Source organism: Parus major, unplaced genomic scaffold (genome assembly GCF_001522545.3).
Source record: "Parus major isolate Abel unplaced genomic scaffold, Parus_major1.1 Scaffold220, whole genome shotgun sequence".
Classification (NCBI taxonomy): Eukaryota; Metazoa; Chordata; class Aves; order Passeriformes; family Paridae; genus Parus; species Parus major.
In genome coordinates, this window is record NW_015379263.1 from 593839 (window position 1) to 596967 (window position 3129).

The following is a 3129-nucleotide window of genomic DNA, read 5'->3' on the forward strand; positions in this document are numbered from 1 at the left end:
AACCCTGGATAGGACACCCCAAACCACAGCTGGGCATCCCAAACCCTGGATAGGACACCCCAAACCATGGGCTGAGCATCCCAAACCCTGGATAGGACACTCCAAGCCCCAGCCTGAGCACTCCAAGCCCAGACCAAGGCACCCAAGACCCTCCATAACCTCCTGCCCAAAACCAGCAGCTGTCCTTTGCTGCCCAGTTCCTTCCAGTCTCTAACTGGGCACAGACTGAGGTGGCAGCTGTGACGTGCTGAGAACCATTTGGAGCTGAACCCCCTGAACAGCCACGTTATCCCACAGCAGCTCTGCTTCCATCCCGGGGCTGTGGCCGTGCAAACCCCTCAGGGCAGGAGGGCTGGTGGCCCTGGGCCCCTGGAGCAGCCACGAGAGGGTTGGCACGAGGCTGGAGCCGGGTTTATTATGGGATCCAATGGTTCTGTTGGAGATGTGGAGGTGAAGCCATAAATTGAGGCAATTTAAAGCCATAAATTGAGGTAATTTAAAGCCATAAATTGGGCCCAGGCCCATCCTGCCGTGGTGCCCAGTGCCCAGCATGGGAGGTTCGGCAGCTCTTAGGTGATAAAATAGCTTCACACTTTATTAAATATATTAAATCTTAATAATTAAATAGTTATGTGGCAAAGCTGGTTCTGCTGAACGTCCCATCCTGGTCATGTCCAAACATCTCCAAGCATGGGGTGGATTTTGGGATGGCAGGGAGCAATGCAGGATGAAGCCAGCCGAGCCAAAACACCTCGAAAAACACCAAAATATTGGCAAAGAGCCAGAAGGACAGTTCTTTGGCAAGGGGGCTGCTGGCTGCTCGGCGAGGAAGGATCACCACGGGACCCCCATCCAGCCCGTGGAACGCTCAGGCCACGCTGGACACCAGCAGCTCTTCATTTTTGGGATCCCCACAATCCGGGGTGCGGATCTGGCCCGAGCAGGGGGATGCTGCCCTTGGACCATCCTTTCCCAGCGAAACCTCTCCCTCCTTCAGCCAGGGGTGCTCCGGGCACCGCAGCTTTGCCGAGGAGTTTTCAGGGTGACACTGGGCTGAGGCTGCAGCACAGGGGGGGCTCTGCCATCGCTGCCCCTCGCCCTGGCACCACCCCGGGGACTCGGGGTGGGCGAGCAGCTGCCATCCCCGGCGGCACAGCGAGACGCGCCGGTGTCGGGTGACGGATCCAGGGGATATTTTTATGGCCGGGTGGAAGATTCCTCCTTTGCTATTTGTTTTTTTTTTTCCTATTTTTTCCGTGCTTGCAAATTCAACCGGCTCGAAGGTGGGAGAGGCGAGAGCTGCGAGCAAATCCCCTCTGTGACCGGAGCCATCCCGTCCCCGGTGCAGCCCGTCCGTGGCTCCGGTGTCCGGTTCCCGGCTCTCACTGCTCCGCTTTTGGCTTCTCTGCGGAATTGTTCAGCTTTTTCAAGGTCTTTTTGATGCGCAGGGCGGTGAGACGGGCCGTGGGGCTCTGGTACCAGCACTCCTTCATGATCTTCGCCAGTGCCGACAGCACCTGGGGAGGCACAAGAAGAGGGATAAAGGGAAGGGTTTATCCGGTTTGGGGCGGGAGGGGCCGGTCCCCCCGGGACTCACCGAGTCGGAGAAGAGGCGGTTTGGGATCACGGGGGTCTGCTGGTCCACACACACCACCTTCTTCATGTCCTCGAAGCTGGGGTCGCTGGGCACGGCGTCGAAGAAGGGCGGCCGATACTCCTCCACGATACCTGCGGGAGGGGGTGGCGTGAGGACGGGGGACAGCCAGGGGGTCACCCCCATCCTGCACATCACGGGCGGCCTGGAGCTTCCCGGCACAGCCCAGCTGCTCCCTGCCTTGGGGTATGGTGGGATGTTCCTCATCTGGGCACGGTGGCAGCTGGTGCTGGTTCTGGTACCGCTGGTTCTGGTACCGCTGGTGGCTCCAGCACCAGCCCCACCACGAGCATCAGCTCCAGCACCAGCTCCAGGCAGCCCTTGGCTCTGTGGCCACCTCCACGCAGCACCTGGTGGTCACCCTGCCAGCTGGCCCAGCTAATCTCTGCTTAATGCTGGCATATGTCCGTGTCTAACTGGGATTTAATGACTTTGGGAAGCCTCGAGCCCCCCCCAGCAGCTCCCTGCACGCCAAGGGGTGACCCCAAAACCTCAGGGTCCCCTGCAGTTTCCCCTCCCCAATCCCCTGGAGCTGTCCTGGAGAGTGAGGGCTCCTGGAAGGGTTAAACCCAGCTGTCTGCAGGTCATTCCTGCGCGAGGCTGGGGTAATTCGGAGTAAATGTGTAATCTGGGGGAGCCCTGGGGCCGTAAATGAGATTATCCCGGCCAGACTGTGCCTGGGGGGACCTCCCGCCCCGCCCGCCAGCACCCACCATTTAATTAACGCTTTTAATGGACTTTGCCGTGATGAGCAGCGCTGGCCGGGCAGCCTCAGTGAGGTTCATCCCCAAGGAGAGGGGACCCTGCCCCTTGTCCCTGTCCCGAGCTCCCGAGCCGAGCCCGGCGGCCGGAGGTCCCGGCCGTGGCCGCGTTCCAGGCAGCGCTCGGAGCCGCTTGTTTTCTAATCAGCGCTGAACAAACAAAGCACTGATTGAGTCTAATGGGCCCTTTAATCACAGAGCCGGGTGCTGACACTAGATTACAGTGTTTATAATTTACAGCTAATCTTCTGGGCGAAGGAAAAGAGGAAAAAAAAAAAAAGCAAAGCAAGAAGAAAAGGAGAGAAGGAGGGAGCGGAGCTGGCGGGGAGCCGGGAGATGCTCACCGTTCACCACCGTCCGCCGGGTGATCTCCCACAGCACCAGCCCGTACGCCCAAATGTCCGTTTTCTTGTAGGACTCGAAGCAGTCGGTGCGGATCTGCTCGCTCAGCACCTCCGGGGCCATGTAGCGCTTGGTGCCCACCCGGGGGTTGTTGCCGATGTCCAGGTAATCGCTGCCCTGCGAGTGCATGACCGCCAGCCCTGGGGGACAGGTCACAGAGAGTGTGGGATGACTTTTAAAGTCATTAATTCAGCTATAAAATGCTGGGATATCGGCTCTGGTCAGTTTATATGTATATTTATATTTATATATATTTTAATTTTTATTATATTTATATTATATTTATATTTATATTTATATTTATATTTATAT

General features: G+C 57.5%; 1 protein-coding gene across 2 annotated transcripts in view; it reads right to left on the minus strand.

Annotated features, from left to right (window-relative positions):
* Positions 1-396: 396 nt before the first annotated feature.
* Positions 397-3129, minus strand: part of ACVRL1 (activin A receptor like type 1) — a 12371-nt gene continuing 9638 nt past the window's right edge. Inside the window, exons 7-9 of one of the 2 annotated variants that reach the window (XM_033511461.1) lie at positions 2760-2957; positions 1598-1728; positions 397-1517 (exon numbers count right to left, since the gene is read on the minus strand). In XM_033511461.1, coding sequence (XP_033367352.1) covers positions 1383-1517; positions 1598-1728; positions 2760-2957 — 464 coding nt within the window. In that variant the 3' untranslated portion in view covers positions 397-1382. The remainder of the gene's footprint in view (positions 1518-1597; positions 1729-2759; positions 2958-3129) is intronic. The other variant, XM_015615703.2, reaches the window with a different exon arrangement.